Consider the following 18876-nt stretch of genomic DNA (forward strand, 5'->3'; position numbering starts at 1 on the left):
GCTCGGCGCCCACCCGCACCAGGGCTCTCCGCGGGCGGCCCAGCGCCGAGGCGACGGAGCCCATGGTCTGCGCCCCTCTGAGCGGGCAGCGGACCCCGGGCACGGCCGGTGAGCCGATGGCCTGGCCCCACCTCCCTTGCAGGAAGAAAAGCCCCGCTCCCGGCGCGGCCGGGCTCCGCCTTGGTTTCCCCTTCCCTTCCTCCCCCCTCCTTCCCGCCGGCAAAAAGTGTGGAGAGACGGGAGTGAGAACTAACCCCGAGCACCTCCGGACCTGCGCGCACTCCTCCCGCCTGCCTCCCCGGGAGCAAGTCCGCTGCGGGGTGACAGCCTCGCTGCCACCGAGCAGCCCCCGTCCCCCCGCGGGTACGGGCTGCGGCGTGAGGGCGGTCGGCACCAGGGAGCTCAAGGCACCCGGGCAGCAGCTGCGCCTTGGGGGAGTCTGAAATGATAGTCATGGTGCTCTTCATAAGGGAACGGGAGTAAACTTAACACTTTTTACTGCTTCTTAATACCCTCATTTTTTTAATTTAGCATTCTCTCTCGCTACCAATAAAAGGGTCGCCTTGTCACAGACAGAGGGAAAGTTTAGTGTACTCAACACTGTGCACCCTGCTCCCGCTGACCCAGCCTTGGGCAGGTGTTTGGATGAGACCATCTCAGAAGCACCTTCTGACCTCAGTTATTCTCTTAACCGTGACGGCATCACTGACCATGCTGTATTGACAGCATCTAACTGTAGAGCTGGCTGTGGAGATAGTCACCAACTATAACAGCACCACAAGAACGGGTCTTGTACCATCTGAACGCAGCTCTCCACTGCTGGAGGATTCCAAAGTTGATTTTAATTTCGGATGTGTAAAATATGTCATAATACGTCACCAGGGGACTGCCAGTTGCAAAGGTACCTTTGTAATATGGGACTGAGATACAGATTTCCTTAGGTGTTTAAAATGGCAGTAAAATATAGATACACACTACAATATGTGACAGCATATTGGTTTTACTTCACGTCACCCTTCAGCAACAACAGTTAGCAACACGAAAGTAACAACTGGATACATCTCTACCAAGCACAGAAACCAATTAGCTGCAGCCTGCTACCCCACTTCTCTCTCATGCAAGGAAAGAATCTGCCTATCCCAAGCAGCTCTGTTCCTCGGAGCTCACTGTGGCTGGCTGCTTCACTCCCTTCTTGTTATGCTCTTAAAGTGAGATCCCAAGGCAACTCAACACTGACGTAATAAACTGTGAATGGGAATTCCCTTTGCTAGGGCAGTCTTCCTTTTCTGGATGAACACAGTGCCACTGTTCCATCGAAAAGCAAGAAATTAAAGACACATGCTGCCTGCTCATCTTACCCATCAGCAATTATTTCTTTTTTGTCTCCATGTGGCTTCCTGTATTTTCTTTTTGCTTCTCCTTGCAGGGAAGACAGCTTCAGCACAAAGTAGCATGTCAGGAAGAGAACACATCTTGCTCCCTGGGGATGTTGCTTAATCAGGAAGAACTTTTCAAAAGCAAGAAAAGATGGGACTGAAAATAAAAAGTATTTGCCTACCTTCTCGAACAGCCCCATCTCTCCATTTTCCTTGGTTTTGGGGTGTGGTAAAGGAAAGCTTGTTTTACTCAAATATTCATTTTCTAAAAGATTAATAAGTTGAAGGAGTAAAAGTATTAATGACATGCTGCATTGCAGAATCATATGCAGGCAAACAAATTTAACAAATGTGAAAATAAAGCTTGACAGCCCAACATAAAATCAAATTGCACACAAGCATCACACTTCCTATGCATCTGGTTTTTCTCACAGCATCACCAGCAAGCTGTAAATACAGGAATTCCATACAGTTCCTTCAGACACAGTACACAGGACCTGCACATACAGCTTAAAAAGTCACAGGTAATTTATTCTTTAGTTGGGCCATCTCAGATTTTAAAGGGGTACATGACAAATAACTTGGTTTTGGTGACTCAACAGCTAAAAGTTGCCTTCCAGTCATGATACCATCATAATGGCAGGAGCAGCTGTTGCAGAGTTAAGGACTGATAGTATTTTTTTCTGCAGCACCAAGCAGGTGAAATTGGGGTCTGCCACAATGCAAGATCTGAGTTCTCCTTCCAGCTCTGCCTGAAACAATCTACTGTTGCTGTATTTCAGCTTAAGGGAAAACTTATAGGATCCCTGACTTCCTCATGATTGTTTAACTCTGAGATTTGCCTGAATCCACAAGTGGATTCAGTTGCACTTCTGCATTCAGAACTGTTGCACTCCAACATGGACAACTAATGCAAGTTTCATGAAAAGATTTGTAGAATTAAGTGACAAAACCTTCTCTCTGCTGTGGGAGAAGACTGCAGCCTTAAATTTTTTTTTTTTTTTTTTTTAATCAGGCATCAGCTTCTAAATTCAAGACCCAAACTGACAGGAAATGAGGCTACACAAGTTCATAGAACAGTTAACATCAGGGATACCTGCTTCCCTCTTATCAGCTGTCAGGGCTGCGCCCAGTCTGTGAGCAGAAACATTTACCAGCAGAGTTAGAGAGATGCACCTGCCAACAGATGCCCTTCCTGTCAGCCAAGTGACAAGTCTTTTGTCAGGAGCTATGACATTTCATCTGTGGTGCAGGGAGACAGAGCAGGACCAGCAGATATATGACACCAAAGCCTGCCCTGGTACAAAGACAGAAAGAAGAGCATTGCTCAGCAACCAAAGAACAATTGTGGGGGAGGAAGACTAATGGGGAAAGGGAAGTGCACTCATTCTGATCTACCAGCAGCCCAACCATTTTAACTACAGCTATGTGGAGAAGTACTAAAACATACACAGTGTGTATGTGTGTGTATATGTGTAATATATATATATATCATAGTGGCTGCATTTCAAAGCCAGGCCCACAACACAGGGTGGATTGTGCCTTTGTATTCTTCCTCCATTTGCTGGTTTTCTCTCTCCTCAAGAGCACAAACCACATCTTCCACCTTTAGCTTGGTCTTCCTCTCTCCTCCCACCGCCCCCTCAACCTTGAGAGGCTCAGCAGCAAACCTACAATTGCACCATTCAACAGATACAAATCCTCCTGACTGTGCTACTCCCCTGGACTGTACATCTTTGTAGCATTTCTATGCCACAGCTAGCAGCCTTTCAACACTCACAAGTTACACAATGGACTAGTCTAAGTTTTCAAGCAAATGGAACCCACTTACATGGATTAAATTTTAATTTTATTTACACTGAAAACTCATTAATCCTTATTTCTAGCCTTTGACCAGCATTTTAGGAGGATTCCTTTGTCAGATTTGAATGACTTGGAAGACAACAAACATCCAGTCACAGATCAAGAGGTTTAATGTATTTATTTAGAAAATTTATTGCCGTTGAAGCTTCTTAAGTATCTGATTTTAACAAGCTGTGGGCCTTCCCTCATCTACTGAAAAATAAGTTTCAAAGTGAAAATTTAATTCCATCTCCAAAGTTGAAGCTTATTTAAAAAAAAATTAAAATCTAGTTGAGATCAAGAATTTTTTAGCTCTGGGTAGTTTTTCCAGGAGAATGCAAGCCAGGCTCCAAGCCTCTCTTGCCCTCTCAAGACAACCATTCCTCATTTCCTTTGTGCCCAGTGAAGGTATGAAATGCCAGGAGAAGGCAGCAGGAACTCACTTAGTACTTTCTCAGCAGGACACAAAACAAGCTGAGGAAGTTCTGGGGTATTAAAAATAAATAAATAAACAAACAAACAAATAAATAAATAAGTCCTTAGCTACTTATGCAAACAAGTGGGATTAAGTGGGGTTAAATAACCACCAGGACTTTTAAAAAGGCATGTTCTGATCCATCAGTCTGACATTCAGTTTCTAACGTAACAGGCTGTAAACTATGATTTATTCTGCCTACTTGTTGTCCAGAGAGATTTAATCCAAATGTGAGTTACTACTGTGTTTTCCACAGGCAGATTGAATTCAGAAGCACTGGTTACCTCAAATGTTAAGAATGAACTGTCACTTCCCCTACTGCAAATAACTGTGAACTATTTACCTAGATGCATATCATACTTAGGAGATCAGAGGCTGTTAACCTGTGACAGACTCATAATGCCTAAGAACACTGCTGTGTCAGATAAATGATAAATTTCTGCTAATAAACTGTCTATATTGCAGTTCTCAGACCTGACATATTCCTTTATGTGTTTAGCTACAGGAAATTCAAGTAAGACAAAACAACTCTGTGGAATTCTGGACAGAACACGCAAACCAATATACACACAGAGCAGAAAACTAAACTGCCTGGAAGATTCTGGAGAACTGACAAGAGGCATAAACAAAGAGTAGAGATATATTGCAAATATTTTTTTTCATTGGATGTTACCCTACTGCTTTCTTATATATATTATTTTAAAATAAAGCTTTTGTATTTTTGTCTTCCTGAGCTTCCCACTCTTTGTGCACTGTGAAAAACTGACACCATCATTTTAATTTTACACTCTGATATTAAAAGAAAATGCCATAAAATTTTGATTAACAACATTTGTTGTATTAGTGGTTGTCTTTCCTCTGAGAAAAATAAATCTTCCAAGGTGGTGGCTCTCTTCTGCAAGTTTAAAATTTCAGCACTGATTTCTCCAGATATTTACAGTATATAGCACCAAGCCATTGAAACTCTGTACACAAAGGTGTACAAACACTACTAAGTATGTGAATTTTCGTTATACATTACATACTGCGTGTTCAGTACAAAGGAAAAGGAGAAATTCAACCACTTTTTTTTTCCATTTATACAGCCATGATGTAGTTTTGGTTCATCCCTAGTAGTTACCATAATAAACAACAATCATACTAAGTTGGGCACAAACCTCTTTCATGGTATACTGGAGTGCAGACTAACAGCTCCCCTTGCCTTGAAACCCATTAATGTTCCCATTTTGAGCCTGCCTTGTTATTTGATTTTTGATATAAGCTTGACAGGAAATGGGATGGGGAAAGCAGCAATGCAAGAGAGATTTAATTAAACCAACAGACCCATCCGCTTTGTCTCTTGGGACTATTGCCATAGTGAAATGCTTTTTATAGGCAGCAGCCTAAGAAACACATGCCAATTATTTGAACTGAAGTGGTTATGTTGTGCCTGAGTACTCATGACACCATTCCATCCTCTGGGAGACTCCAGCATGTCAGAAAAGCAAAAAGAAAGATGGAGAAAAAAAACCATAATCAACATCAGTAGCAAGTAGAGTATCATCTCTTATTTGTTGGGCAAAAATCTGGATTAAATTATAACAGCTCTCCCCTAAGAGCTTCACTTTCAGAGCTCTGACCAAGGTTCCAGAACCAGGCAGTTTTCACCCTCAGACCCACTGTTAAGGGCAGAGGACTAATTTATCAGAGAATAGCTTTCCTTCAGCTAGATATTTAATGTTTAATGAGAAAACATACCTACAGCTAGCTGAGAAATTTTATTTTTGCAAAATTACTCTTTGACATCAGTTTGGCATGTAGAAAAAAACTCACTGAATTTGTTTGCTTTTCTTTAGATTAGCACGAGTCCTACAGCTAGCATGTAAGGCAGGTAAGTTTATAGTATACATAGCTATTCTCTGTAGGAACAATTCCCTTTTAATCTCACAGGGTAGCAACTTTCCCCCAAGGTACAGTTAAACCTTTGCAAGAGGAAACTATTCGTTTTAAATTTGGTGTAGCTTTCAACTATTTACAGGTCTTAACAGTATTGATGACTTCAGCAGGAAATAATGAAGGGTTTCACTTTTAAAACCGCCCCTGCTGTTTGCATAAACTGCTAATTTAATCTTGGAGCAAGAATTATATGCCCCTTTTGGCACACAGGTTAGAAAATTACTCAACTTAATTTGACATTTTTTTTTATATCCAATCTGAAACGTCCAGAACAAACACAGTGAAATTTTATGTGAAAACTTGAATTCAGCTTAATATTAGTTCCTTCATGTTCAATAATACATTCTTCTTTGCTTATGTGTTTCAATTAGCTACTGAAAATTCACATCTTCACAAGTGAAGGAAACTGTAGATTTGGCAGCATCTTGGGCTTCTTCCTGACAAAATTCTCCTGCCATGGTTTTGAGGTAAATTATAATGCCCTGCAACGTGCCATTTGGTTCTTCTGTTGTAATGAAACTTTCATTTCAACTTAGTAGCCATAGGGCACCATGGAATACACATAGCATAGCACCCACAGGAAGTTTGAAACTGAACATAGGATTAAAAAAAATACCTACCATATGGTATGTCCTGGTTTGGGCCAGGATAAAGGTGATTTTCTGTCTTGTACTTCTGCTTTCAGCTAAGTCTCTTGTAAGGAGTTGCACTTGCTGAAATTAACAGCAAGGTTCTCAGACAGTGTCTGCTTCTGGGACTGATAACACTCGATGTTTATAGTTACTGCTAGAGACTGGTGTGCAGAGCCAAGGACACTGCTCAGCTCTGAGGAAAACTTTTACCCTCCAAAAGGAAGAAAGAGGTCCCACCTGCAGCCCTCCTTTGGGGAGGAACGGACAAGACAGATGCCAGAATTGACCAAACAGAGTATTCCATCCCATACACGTCATACTCAGTGTAAATTCGAGGGATCACAAGGGCCAAGTCAGATTTCCCGCTTCCAGCTTCCAGCTGCCTGCCTTTCCTGCTTCCCTTCCTTCACCCGGCATCCTGGAAGGATTCCGTCCATTCCTCTGCCTGTGGTCCTGATCCATGCCAGCCCACATCTGCACGTTCCTGCCTCCAGCTCCCGACTGCTGCCGACTCCAGGAGTCCAGCCTGGACTTTCCCAGGGCTGCCCTGCAGCCTTGGTGGTGACGTGAGAGTTATTGGGGGGGAGGGGGGAGGAATGTGGTATCCATTTTCCTGTATATTTGTATATATTTAGCAATTTTTCCTATTTATCATTACTGTTTCATTAAAGTTGTGTAGTTTAGTTTCCAACCCATAAGTCTCTCTCCCTTATTCTCTCTCCTTTCTTTATCAGGGAGGAGAGAGAGATTAATAGAGAGCGTCTGTCACTCAGTTTAATTGCCAGGCCAGTGTTAAACTGTGACATGGTAAAAGCAGCTGGTTACAGCTAAGCTTGCAACCTGTAAGGTACTGTTCATTCCGACTTCAGTCCAACAAAGTGTAGAAACTGTAGTTCACTTCTCATTATTATTAGATCTGTGCACTAGTGGATCAACTAGAAGTTGAAATTTCCTCTTAATGTGGCATAAGCAAATTTCTTTTGATTGAGACAGAACTTAATGAGACTTTTTATGTTTTATGTGGGAGGAAACGGTGCATGACCCATCACAGAACCTGTAAGGAGAAATTGCTCATTCAAAATTTATTAATTAAAAAAAACAAAAAACCATAAGAGCAACTTCACATGATTTCACTACTTTGCATCATGTGGGCACAGTATTTCTAAACTAGTGTTGAGTGTACTAGAACCAGATGTGCCATTTCACAAAAGCGTGGTCCCACTTAAATTCATTAGGGTTTCTTCTGCTCTTAAACATGAATCAGGCACTTAAAAGCTTCAGAAGACTTGTAAACTCTCTTGTTGTCCATCCCATAAAATAAGAAATAGATTATTATGGAAGAGCTCATAAGAGAAGAACTTAATACTTTGGACTAGCTGTGATACAAAAGTTATTTGTGATGCATTTATGTTTGAACTTCTGATGAATTACCTAGTTGTTTACAACTTCTCTCAGTAGTAAAATGCTGGCAATGTGCATGAACACAAGAAATTATTGATGGACAAACGGGACACATTTATCCTTTATACAGTAAAAGGAGTTTTTAAAGCACAAAAAAACAGTGAGATTTTTTGCCTCTCTTTAAAGTGGTATGAAAATTACTTTCTCTAAAACTATGTTCCATTTATTACTAAGTTTTCTTTCCTGAAAACAATAATAATTTTTTTCAAGTTTTTTCTTCTAATGAGCATCAACACAGAAAAATTCAAAATTGTTTAAGCAAAATTATTTCCTAGAGTTGCTCTTGATCAACATCCCCTTTTTTTCCAACAAGTGAATGAGTGCAACCACGTTCCTTTCAAGAGCCAGACAAAAGGATAAAGTAGAGATTCTGCTTTGTATGCTAACCAGTGTGTGAAGGAGCTGCTACCACTTTGAAAATTATGTAGGCTCTGCTGTGCCAGTTTTGAAATGAGGAAGAAAATCATCCTTCATTGGTACAATATTTATGTCCATATTTTCACATTAGCAAAGCAGATCAATTGTTTAAAGATGCTGACTAGGATTACCTGGTGCAAATATTACTTTAGAATTCAATCTGTTTGTTAGCTAATAGTACTATTGATGTGTCTTCATTACTGATACGACATGATTTCATCAACAAATTTCTCTCTGAAGGGGCCCAGCTATATTTTATTTTCCAGTAACACATCTGTACCCAATTCTTATCTCTCACTTAGAGATGAGCAGTGTGCTATTTCTTCAGTGCCTACTTATCATATGAGCAAGTCAACAAATCTCTTTTGCAAACAGTTTGCAAAGATATGGCAGCTCATTCCAGTCATGAACTGACCCTGAACAACAAGAATACAAAAGGATCAATGCGAGAAAGACCTTTGGAATTACAGAATCCAGACAAACTGGTACAACTTTCTTAATTTGAAAAGAATTCCGTTTGACAGCTGCTTATACTGCTAATCCACAAATTATTTTCTACTCTTTTTAAACAAAGGGCTAAGGCGGTGCCATTGGCAACTTCAGAACAAACACCGAAACAAAAATCAGGTCAAAGTCTGATGAAGCAGCACCAGTGATTAAGACAGCTGTAACATGGAAGGCATAGCAAGCAACAGTTGTGTAAGTCATTAATAATTTACCATGACTCTGTTTCAAATACTGACACTTTCCATTACCTCAATTATGCCTATTATGAGATGATTACATCAGCTACCACACAAGTGTAACCTTGTTAGCTTTGAAGTAAAATCTGACAGACAACACAAAACACAAAGTTACACAAACAAGGCTAGTACACAGTGATGTCTCAGACCATTTGGAATTGGGCACTGGGCTTTAATTTCTGGCTTTGGAAACCCCTCCCCACATCCTTTACTATCTTTCACTAAGTCTGTCAGCAGTTCCCTCGTGTGCCTCATGCTTTTAATTTAGCCATCCAGAGCCCATGGATCTGCACTGCAACCTGGGAGACCAGTATGCTAGCCTCCTGTCTCAAGTCACCCAGTTTTTATGTACCATTTCTCACAAAGGCCGAGTGATTCTCTGTCACACATCACACTTGAGTTACTACACCCACACATTATTTTTGCAGCGTTTTATCTGCATGGATTAGCTGCTGAACCCCTCAGATGATGTACTACATTTCAGGAAGGGTGTAGTATGACTGCTGAGTCCACTGGAAGTCCAAGAGGGTGCTCAATGATCTACCAAAATCTGACTTCAAAGTACGATTTGAAAAACAGCTGCCTAACCTGGAAAAGGAAGCACTGAAAAGAAACAACTATGTTTAATCATCTCAAAAAGTAGCTATAAAGAAAAATTCGTGAACATCCACTGCACAATATGCAGAAATGGTAAGAAAAGGAACCTGGAACACATTACTTGCAATCCACTGAAACTACACCTACAACAACAGAACATTGGCACACTAGCTTTTCTATTCCAAATCAATACACATTGCCTGTTGTCATTTGCAAACCAACACATTACAATCAGTAGAAGCATGTAGGGCACCAAAAATGAAACTTAAATATGTTACAGGTAAGATGCTTGTTCTCAGTACAGTTTACAAGGTTATACAATTGTAAAACAGCTTGTGAGAATGAGAATCCTGGTATCTGCCTTGAGTTAAATTTCAAATTGTGTGTAGATTCAAATTGTTTGGTTATTTCCAAATGTTTTAGAAATAAAAACCTTGGCAAAGTGACTGTCTCACACACTGCAGAAACACAAGTGTTTCTCCCACTGTGAAAGGAGTATAAAAATACTCTTATCTATATGCTAAGCAGCATGGCTGAGGTCACAGGAGAATTTGTACTTTTCCACTGAGTAAAAGGAAGGGACCAGGTGCTTTGTGCCTCCTATGTAGCCAGAGCATGCAGTTGCCTGGTAACTTGCTTTGAGCTATTGCATATTAATCACACACACATGTAGAGAGACAAAGGTGACCCCTCAGGCTGATCTGCCAAAATAGCTTAGAGCAACACAACAGCTCATAGCAATTCAGGTATTTTAACAGTAAATTTCATGGAATTTATGTGTGTGCTGATACTGCTTGATGCACAGAGCTTTTATAAATAAAAAAAACAGTAAAAGTTATCTGTGTGTGACTTTACAGCATACAAAAGGCATAGTTTACAAACAGAGTATCTATTACTAGCAGTATTTACCTGCTCACCAGGCATCATGTAATGAATGCCTCAGGCTCAACAAGCATGAACTGACAGACCCTTATGATTTGAAAAATTTACATAAATTCTAGTAGGGTACCCAAAACTGAGGTGTTTCAGTGTTTGGGCTAGACTCATTGTAAATATGAGAAAATATGTAAATAACTTAATTCTAACACAGGATAAAACTGATCTATACATGTCCTCTTCTAAAACTGAAACTGCTCCAATTATACTGTTCACTCACTTTTAAGATACTAAATTGTGGTAATAAGCAACTTAAATCAATCTCTCTCACCCAGCTACAAACCATAACCATATACAGTATTTGCATCAAACTACACAAGATCTTGTTTTGTATCCAGCCACATAACCTGTGCAAATCCATTAAATAAACAAGTTTTTAAGTAATAAAAGCAGAGTCCGACAGCATCCACACCATGTCTTACAACTGAAAAAGTTAATACTTCCATCACTGATGACAGTACCCTAAGGAAAAAAGATTGGGTCTTCATTGTCCTCAATCAACTTGAGGGGCTGCAAGAAATTAGTGAAGTCGTGGACATGGATTCTAAAGCATCACTATCAGTATAATTTACAGATCAAAGATGATTCAGCCTCCAGTTAAGATGATCAAAGACAACTTTCATTTCAGATGACAAGTCATCACAATACAGGAGAGTATAAAATCTTATTACCAGGTTCTTAGCTAGCTTAAGTAAGTGTATTCTGATGAAGTAAATGAAACCAAACACGCCATCATATGAAAGAAATCTCTTGGTGTGTCTTAGACCTCGAAAAGTTTAACTTTAAAACCGAATTCTCTATTTCCCACATTCTCACAACACCAAGCAGTAGTAGTACCATAATATTTACTTCCAATTTATTTTAGTTTTTACTTTAAATTAAAAAGGGACCACAGATAAACAAGATTTTCATAGCTCCTCAGAAACAGAATAGCTTACCTTTCCCTTTGAGAAGCTGCTTTTGAGTAAAGGTCTGATCTTTCTTTCTCCCAAGCATGAAACCTCTCTTCAGTTTAAGATCGTTTTCAAAATACTGAGTAAAGCAGAAATTAAGTGCACATACTGGAATGTTTAATAGCATCTTACAAAAAAAAAAAAACAACAAAACACAACAACAACAACATAATAAACTGTCCTGATATCCTCTAAGTGTTCTGATGAAAAGACTTGACTTATGGCTAGGAAATACAGTGTTTGGGGCCCAAACCAAGAGATGATGTTCCAATCAAATTTAAGTTGTTGGTTGGTTTGTTGGGTGTTTTTTTCGTTTTTTTGGTTTTTTTTAACAAAAACAAAAACAAAAAACCAAACAAACAACTTAATGTATTAAAAAAAGCTGGAGAAGGAAACTGCGACAGAAATGAGAAACTATTCCAGGAGTCAATTGTACAGATTGTAACCCTGCAATTTAAAAATTACATTTACAGATCATATGTTTGGAACAAGTGAGTGAAAACTAAGATGCTTCAAGGGAAAGATGAGGGAGTCGTCTCCTCCTTTAACAAGCTAAATAAGTTCTCACTGTATTTTGGGCTAAAAGCCAGCTAGCAGAAATCAGCATTTCTGTCTGATAAAGCAAGGCAAAAGAATCTTGCAACTTCCTTGCAGTTTCTTGCTCCCAAGACCCCTTCTCCAACTCTTCTTTCTTCTTCTGGTGATGGGAAGGCAAAGCATGTCCTGTCCCTGTGAGCCCATACGTACTATACTGTACCCTCCTTCTCTACAGTTACAGCAGGCACCTGGGATTCCTCTCCTCCAAAGATATTTACACATAGAAATGAGCTGAGTGGTGTATTATGAAAGCATCATCTGCAGTAGTTGTGACTAAGAAACAGCTGGGTTTTGTCTGTCACCACAAAATAGAAACTCTTCTAAAGCAGTAGTTGCACACAAAATCTGCCAGGCTTTTGTATCACAGAACAGATGCAGCTGAATGAAGGAACACTTACTCTAAAACGACTTCTTCCAACTCTACAAGCAGGCACGGGCAGTCTGCCTTAATTATTTGCACAGCACCACTCAGTGGTGAAAGCGGAGTCACCACTGACATGAATGAGATGTTTTAACACCACTTTTTTTTTTCTTTTTGTTTATTTCCCCCACACCCCAAGAACAAACTAGGTCTGGGTTGTCTGTCCCTGCTTGCCAAGTACCCTTACAGCACCTTGACTATAAAAAAGTACATCTACCAAGCAAAAGACCAAGAGAGCTGAACCAGGCCAGCAGAACATCAAAGAAGTGCATACACTTTGAAGCACTTTCAGGATTCTACAGCACTCAAAATAGATGGCTTGAAGCTGTGCCCAAAAAACAATCCAGCTTAACACCTGCCTGTACACCAACAGTGAGCAACACCAGCTCACAACTTGTGTTTTATACAGACTTGGGCCCTAAACAAATGCAGCGGATGTAGAAAAACTGAAAACTGTCAGCAACTGAAGCATAACCATTATTTTTCCATTCCATCAACCAGTTATAAAACTATCAATAATTTGTGCACTTCCAAAACAGAACACGGTAACTAACAAAAAGTCTTTTATTCAGAACAGACTAGTGCATCTTTACAAGAAAGTCATTATTTCAAATAACAAAAATCAGCATTATCATTAGCAATGCACCTTTCCTGCAGAGGAAATCCTTGTATCAAATGTCAACTGCAAGAGTGTGTAAACACAAAAAAACCAAAATCAAAACCAACCCGTACAAAAACCTACCCAGATCCATACCCCAATAGCTCTCTTTAGATTATTTATATAAAAAACATGTCTTCAGAGATGAAAAGTATCTCAATTTACACTTCAGGTCCTTCTCCTCCAGGAACCAGCTATAAAAGAACAAGACAATTTTGTGTTAGTGCTATAGGTTTGAGTTTTACAAGCCTTTCTGTGACAGCTCTTGCTTTACATTTTAGAAGATGGAAGCTTCATGATAGAACACAAAAGTGTTTATAGATTCAATATTATCTTCATCTACCAACAGAAGTGGTCAGTTATTGCCAGAAAAGTACATGCCAGAAAATGGTCCCAAAACATAGACAACGTTTAACAAAACACAAAGGGGATCCTGGATAACACACTAGCACTCATTTTGAGTTTTGTCTTTGTTATTCACTTCAAGGAGATTATTCCGTCTAGAAACACTACAGCTGGTTTTTAAAAGCACAAAGAACAGACTTCCTTCCATGAAGCATTTCTACAGTTGCTGTTTCTTCTCTAGACCATCACTATACTGGGGAGGTGGTTCCCTTTTTCCACTTCTATTGCTATGCTAAGCAGCATAGCATTTTCCTTTGAAGAAAGAACAATTGAAAAAGAAAACCCAAAGAAAAATAAGAATATGGGAAAAAAAAAGGGGGAAAACCATTCATTTTACTGATACATTCTTAGTAATTTGCTGAGCACTTCCAGAGACAAAGAGCTGTCTTGCTTTGGGGACTGAAGTAAGAAAAAGTCTAAAGCATGGTCTTCCTGACATGGGAAGACACAAGATACAGAAACATGTCTATGTTTTGCAGAAAATTTGCACTCTAAGAACCCCCAGCTTCTGCTTCAAGAGCACTTTACCACCAGCTTAACTGTACAGCAGTAATTTTATCCCATGTAAGTCAAAACATGCATTATTCTTTAAGGACACAGAACAATAAGCAAAGCAGAAAAAGGCTTTAAAATCAGGTCAATCATAGAATCATAGGGGTTAGAAGGGACCTCGAAAGATCATCTAGTCCAACCCCCTCTGCCAGAGCAGGGCCACCTAGAGTACATCGTGCAGGAACGTGTCCAAGCGGGTTTTGAATGTCTCCAGTGAAGGAGACTCCACGACCCCCCTGGGCAGCCTGTTCCAGGGCTCTGTCACCCTTACAGTAAAAAAATTTTTTCGAATATTCAACTTGAACCTCCTGTGCTCCAATTTACACCCATTACCCCTTGTCCTATCACTGGTCATCACTGAGAAAAGCCTAACTCCATCTCCCTGACACTCACTCCTTACATATTTGAAAACATTGATGAGGTCACCCCTCAGTCTCCTTTTCTCCAAACTAAAGAGACCCAACTCCCTCAGCCTTTCCTCATAAGGGAGATGTTCCACTCCCTTAATCATCTTAGCAGCTCTGCGCTGGACTCTTTCAAGCACTTCCCTGTCCTTCTTGAACTGAGGGGCCCAGAACTGGACACAATACTCCAGGTGCGGCCTCACCAATACAGAATAGAGGGGGAGGAGAACCTCTCTTGACCTACTAACCACACCCTTTCTAATGCACCCCAGGATGCCATTGGCCTTCTTGGCCACAAGGGCACATTGCTGGCTCATGGTCATCCTCTTGTCTACCAGGACCCCCAGGTCTCTTTCACCTACACTGCTCTCCAGCAGGTCAGCCCCCAACCTATACTGGGACATCGTGTTGTTCTTCCCCAAATGCAAAACTCTACACTTCCCCTTGTTGAACTTCATCATGTTTCTCTCTGCCCAACTCTCCAGCCTGTCTAAGTCTCTCTGAATGGCAGCACGGCCTTCCGGTGTGTCAGCCACTCCTCCCAGCTTAGTGTCATCAGCAAACTTGCTGAGGGTACACTCTATACCCTCATCCAAGTCGTTGATGAAGATATTGAACAACACCGGTCCCAGTACCGACCCCTGAGGGACTCCACTAGTCATACACCTCCAACCAGATTCAGCCCCATTGACTACAACTCTCTGACTCCTTCCTTTCAACCAGTTCCTGATCCACCTCACTACCTGATCACCAAACCCATACTTGGTCAACTTATCTACAAGGATGCTGTGAGAGACGGTGTCAAATGCTTTACTGAAATCAAGATAAACCACATCTACCGCTCTTCCATCATCTATCCACCTAGTAATTTCCTCATAGAAGGCTATGAGGTTAGTCAAACATGATTTACCCTTGATAAAACCATGCTGACTGCTCTTGATGACCCCCATGTCCTTGATATGCCTGGAGATAGTGACAAGAACAAGTTGTTCCATCACCTTTCCAGGGATGGAGGTGAGGCTGACCGGTCTATAGTTACCCGGGTCCTCCTTCTTGCCCTTCTTGTAGACTGGGGTGACATTTGCTATTCTCCAGTCCTCAGGCACCTCTCCTGTTACCCATGACTTACTGAAGATGATGGAGAGTGGCCTAGCAATGACCTCCGCCAGCTCCCTCAGCACCCTTGGATGCATTCCATCGGGACCCATCGACTTATGGATGTCCAGATTACTCAGCTGATCCCTAACCCAATCCTCATCTACTACGTCAAATTCCTTATCTATCTTGACTACTTCTGGGGCTAAATGAATCTGGGGCTCATGTGGAAACCCTGCAGGAGTAAAGACAGAGGCAAAGAAGACGTTCAGCACCTCTGCCTTCTTTATATCCTCTGTCACCAGGGCTCCCATCTCATCCCTTAGTGGGCCAAGATGGCACTTGCTCAGATACATAGTAAGGAGGTGCAAGGTAGGTAAGGCAGACACAAAATGGAGATTCTTCCTCATTGACACAGAGCCAATTTAGATCAGTCCTCCTCCTCTCTTCCCACAAAATTAGCTGTACCCTTATGTAGGAAGTCTAGGTCCTGTTGCCATTTATGCAGACAAAATAACTACTGTGGATCTGCTTTTGTGGTATTTAGGAAGTTGAACAATTCAGCCTAGGGATGCATAACCACAGTATTTAATGACTATTTCAGTACTGATCTACATACATTAGCACAAACTAAACTAAACTAAAAATCATGGTGCTACTGATTTGATGTAGTCCAACAGCACTCACTCCAGAGTTTTTTTTTCCAGAGTACATCAAGGTACAGCTTTCCAGGTATCACACAGAATCAGAATTACCAAATGACTTGACAAGCTTGTAAGCATCCAAACTGCTGCAAACAGATCTATACACACGATAATGGATGAAATGCAGATGTATCCATCCCTAAACATTTACCCAGGCAAACACTCATGAGTTAAAAGCCAGTGTATGAACCAGCCTACAGAGTAGGCAACAATGCCAGGGATACCTTTGCACACATGAAGACCAGAAAAGCATTCACCAAAATAAAACTAGGGTTATACTCTTTTCATGCTTGTTTCTATAATGCTTTTTTTTTTGTATGAGTTGTTGTTGTGTTTGTTTGGTTGGTCTTTTTGGTTTTTAACTATAAAATGTACCAAGTAAGGTTATAAGACCATTTTTCCAGCAGCATTCATACACACATATGCTGAGGAAGCTACTTGACAGTAGCTTACGCAATGGAACAGTCTGGAAAGCTCAGCTTCAAAGTAGTTATACTCAATTACTGAGCAATTCACAGACACAGAATGTAAATGCATGCAGCCTTTTAACAGCTATGACTTACCATTGTTATGTTATTCCCATTTAGCAAAATCTGGTCTAGCTTTGTGATTCTTCTGCCCTCAGGTGTAATCTCACTGGAGTACCAACAAAAAAAGTAAGAAAGAACACATAATCAGGAACAGTGATTACAGTTTTGACCACAGAACTGACATAAAACCCTGGATGAAGATGACATTTGTTGGAAATAACAAATGAATTACTGCAGAGTGGTCTTGATAAACTCACCATGTGGGCAAAGAAAGCTACCTGGCAACTAAGATCCATTGTACTTTTCTGCTCAGTACAAAAAGATACAGATTCAACCTCTAAATCTTGGCCACTTCTTGAATACCACCTATCATGTACTGAATACCACCCCAAAAGAGGATCAAATAGCAACACATCATTGCAAAGTAGTAAATACTTAGGTCTGCAAACTTTGTAAAACTGCCTAGACCTTAAGGAAATGTAAAAGCAAACAAACTTCTGGAAATTTCAACACACAACCCATGCAAAATTAAGGCTACAGTTTAGGAGTCTGATTAATAATAAAAGTCATGCAACTGCTACTGTATGACATAGCTGTCCTGAATAAGTCACCCTCTATTGTTAATCAATGGTATAAACTGTACAGCTGGCAAATACTCCAAAAATATAAAAAAAATCTTCGCTTATAGTTTTTATACAATTCCTTCCCTCAGGAAAACAAACTATCAACAGGAGGCAAAAACAGCACTTACAATTCTGTAACATCTTCTAACACCATATCTGAAAATCCAGTTTCAAGGAAAATAAGGCCCAGAAATACTTAATGCTATTCTAATTTCATAATGAACTGACATTTTATATACATAATAAAAGTATGAAAATAACACAACTGTTCATACACAAGAGGTCTATCCCATGAACTCGGGAGTTCTCAAAAGCAGCAAAGAAATCCAGCCGAAGCATAAAGGGGACGGCTTTAAGCACCCCAGTCAAAGGATACTGACAAAGTCATCAAACCCTAGCAGCGTTCCGACAATCTCTTTATCACTCTTCATCACAATATGAATGCGCGAACCTATGCACTTGTCCACGAGCTCTGTAAATAAAAACAAAACAAAACAAAAAACCCGAAAGGTACAAGAGATGGTTTTACAGGATTCTTCGAACAAAATCCCTGACATTGGGAAGGTAAAAAAAAAAAAACCACAAAACCCATATAAATTTTTAAAAGCATCCTTGCACCTGGCCCACCCCCTTCAAGCTTCCCGCCATGTGACCGCGCTGGCACCACCCAGAGGCTCCACCAAATGGCGCCTCCCTGCCCCTCGCCGCTCGGTCGGACACTAGACGGGTTCCCCCATCCACCCTCGCCCCCCGGCCCTGTCCCGGAGAGCGCGGAGGCCCCGGGGCCGCGGTTACCGAGGGGCAGCAGCTGGGAGGGGTTGGTGGTCGCGTTGGCCGCCATGATGGACCCAGACCTCACCAATCGCTGTCCCTCACCACAGATGGGAAGTGCTGCCTGCAGCCCCGACCAGCGGATGGCAGAGCAGTCGCCCCGCCCCGGCCTCGGCTCCGCCCTCCTACAATTTTTTTCCTTTTTTTTTTTTTTTTTTCCCCGCACTTCCCTCCCCAAGGCCGGGCAGCACCGCCTTATGCAGTCACCCGTGCAGCCGACCCGGCGCAGCCCGGCGCAGCCCGGCGGCCCCCAGGTGCCGCTCCACCCTTCACCGAAGCCTTCTTCTGGTGTGAGGTGTGGGTTTTATGCGCTGGGTGACATCGCTGGTTTATGTGCTTTTTGGTTTTTTCCTCCCAGATCTGCTTGTTATTCTCAAGAGGGCTGTTGCAGGAGGGGCTTTTGGAAGCCCCTTTTTCACGTGTGCTCAATTGGCTTAAAGCTGCAAACCCTTAAAGCTGTTTAATCACAGTTTGGTTGCTTGCTTAATGACACGGCACCAAATAAACCTGGTACTTCAGCTTCTAGAGCCATGGTGTATATGGTGACAGGATTCTTCGACAGAAGAATTGTAATGTATGTTGATGAATTTGTATTCCTAACCAGTAAAATTCAGGAAAAGAATTCAACTGAGTAAGAAGTGAATGTGGGGCTAAGCAAAGCAGTTGAGACATGTAATTTTTCCACTGAA

At 41.2% G+C, this 18876-nt stretch overlaps 1 protein-coding gene across 1 annotated transcript; it reads right to left on the reverse strand.

The window, feature by feature from the left end:
• Nucleotides 1–12929: 12929 nt before the first annotated feature.
• Nucleotides 12930–18215, reverse strand: LSM5 (LSM5 homolog, U6 small nuclear RNA and mRNA degradation associated). The gene is made up of 5 exons (XM_030445543.1): nt 18152–18215; nt 17733–17828; nt 17485–17512; nt 16767–16839; nt 12930–13237 (listed from the first exon to the last, which is right to left on the reverse strand). Exons 1-5 carry the CDS (start codon nt 18195–18197, stop codon nt 13205–13207), a joined length of 276 nt encoding a protein of 91 aa, XP_030301403.1. The 5' UTR covers nt 18198–18215; the 3' UTR covers nt 12930–13204.
• Nucleotides 18216–18876: the final 661 nt, after the last annotated feature.

The sequence above is a fragment of the Calypte anna genome, chromosome 2 (assembly GCF_003957555.1).
Source record: "Calypte anna isolate BGI_N300 chromosome 2, bCalAnn1_v1.p, whole genome shotgun sequence".
Taxonomy (NCBI): Eukaryota; Metazoa; Chordata; class Aves; order Apodiformes; family Trochilidae; genus Calypte; species Calypte anna.

Excerpts from the sequence above, each read along its gene's own strand:
- LSM5 (XM_030445543.1), bottom strand. The coding sequence starts at position 18,197 with ATGGCGGCCAACGCGACCACCAACCCCTCCCAGCTGCTGCCCCTCG. Across the intron at positions 17,829-18,151 it reads CTCCCAGCTGCTGCCCCTCG|AGCTCGTGGACAAGTGCATA; the intron begins GTAACCGCGGCC and ends TTTTATTTACAG. Across the intron at positions 16,840-17,484 it reads TTAGAAGATGTTACAGAATT|TGAGATTACACCTGAGGGCA; the intron begins GTAAGTGCTGTT and ends TTGGTACTCCAG.